This window comes from Teleopsis dalmanni, unplaced genomic scaffold (genome assembly GCF_002237135.1).
Source record: "Teleopsis dalmanni isolate 2A unplaced genomic scaffold, ASM223713v2 unscaffolded_contig_2536, whole genome shotgun sequence".
In the NCBI taxonomy this organism is placed as follows: Eukaryota; Metazoa; Arthropoda; class Insecta; order Diptera; family Diopsidae; genus Teleopsis; species Teleopsis dalmanni.
In genome coordinates, this window is record NW_024033918.1 from 4,786 (window position 1) to 6,806 (window position 2,021).

Genomic DNA, 2,021 nt, shown 5'->3' on the forward strand with positions numbered 1-2,021 from the left:
CGAATGTGATAGTTGTTTTTATCAACAATTTTATGGAAAGTGAAGTAAAATTTGTAGTCTATTGATTTCGTACTCTGTTTTTATTTTTACAGATAATATATAGCATATATATATTATAGCAAATATTTATAGCATATAGCATTTACAATAGTAAACAGTACGCCCTCGGATTATGCTAGTTGCAGGTAAAATAAAAATTAAACAGTCTTTTAACATCAGCTTACTTGCGCTAGTTGGTTGGAATGTATCTAATATATGGACTATGTGAGTATAAGCTTAATTCTACTTCGTTCGTGGAAGAACAGTTATATGAAATGTGTCGAGAAGAAATGTTAGATTGCGAAAAAAAAATTAAGATTGTTTTTGGTACTATATTCTTCCAAAACTTTATGCGCTTGCTCTTATATAATACCCAAATCTCATATAAAAATAAAATCTGTCACATTTTCAGGTTAATATTCTGTTGTCACGAGAGAATACATAACTCTCCCGCATCAATGAAATAATAAATCTTTACAATTTGTGTAGAGATGATGACATCACTTTATAATAAATATTTGAAATATGTAATTGGAATCAACCCAATTCTAATTTCAGTGAAATTATTATAAATGTTTCATCCATTTTTCCTTTTGATAGACCTTAAGAATTCTGCAAATGATAACCAGTTTGATCTATTGTATGCCTTTAGTCACAGTTCGATAAACATTTTCCCAGTTTGAGTAAGGGCAGTTCTCTCCCACGCTACTCAAGATCTTTTACAAGATTTCGTACTATGTGGGGTCCAAGTTCGCGCTGGATATGACCAGGATATGACCAATCAACCACCATCCAATTAAATATTTCCTATAATGACTATAAAATGAATGAATTGGTTCCGAAATGATATTTTACCAAAGTGCATCAACTGCACAACGATTCGATACAGTCCGTAAAATTATCATGTGTTATCTACAACCTATTTAATAACCTTATAATATCGAATTATTATTAATAAAAATGCATAATTTTTTATAATTATAATTAATTTTATTTGTATCCTTTTGATTTTGACTTTGACTTAGTAACAATAAGTACATAATATTCTAATACTATTAGCAATTAATTGTTTTAATGTCTTAAGACTATTCATAACTACGTACAAGAAATAATTTAAAAGTAATAGGATATGCACTCTGCAAACATTATTACAGAATTTTTAAAGTTTATTTACAATACAGAAATTATTTTATTTATTTTTTTATATGGCAAATAATTAAAGCAGAATTTTTATTTTTATGAATAACTTTTTACAATAATTGACAAATTCACAAAACAACAAAATGAAAAAAAAACAATAAATAGTCTTTTAGCACTAAAAGAGAGTAATTTTTACTCGAGCACTGTAAGTAGTAATTATTATTTATCCTAACTTTGCACTGGCCCGGTCTAACGTTATCATCACATAGAATTTTCTTAGAATTATGAAAAAAATTTCGTCTTTGGCTTCAGTTATCTTGGCTGAATTACGCTATTTACGCATTTCCATGAGTTGCAACAATTTATGTTGCATTTTGCAATTTTATGAATGAGAATGACTCAGATGATGCGCGCCAAGCGGATGAAAGTAGGGTCCATATGGTGGATAGGGAACAGCATGTGAATAAAGTAAACTGCTGGCATAAGCACCTGGTCCAAAAGAGCCACCGGTTGGTGGTGGTATCGTAGGACTATTCACATCCATGCCTGGATTTTGTTTCTTCCATTTTGTGCGACGATTTTGGAACCAAATTTTTACCTAAAAATAAATAAAGTTTTTCCTTTCAGTTCAATGTAGAGAAAATATATTCATATATATATGAGAATATAGTAATAGAAATACTAGATTAGAAAAAAATAATTCAAGACCTAAGACTATCAGGCTGATTTATTGAATTCTTTGTACAGTTTAGATTTTACTGAATATATATATGTATATATATTTATTTTTTAAAATTTACGGAATTAATTAGTTTGTGGCCCTGAATTGACTGAACTACAGT

The 2,021-nt window shown here is 28.9% G+C and overlaps 1 protein-coding gene across 1 annotated transcript; it reads right to left on the reverse strand.

Moving 5' to 3' along the window:
* Positions 1 to 1,352: 1,352 nt before the first annotated feature.
* On the reverse strand, positions 1,353 to 1,779 carry LOC119664705 (homeotic protein distal-less-like; the record flags this gene model as incomplete). Its single annotated transcript, XM_038074158.1, is given in 1 exon segment — positions 1,353 to 1,779. A coding segment is annotated over 1 exon segment (218 nt), but the record flags the coding sequence as incomplete, so codon positions are not given.
* Positions 1,780 to 2,021: the final 242 nt, after the last annotated feature.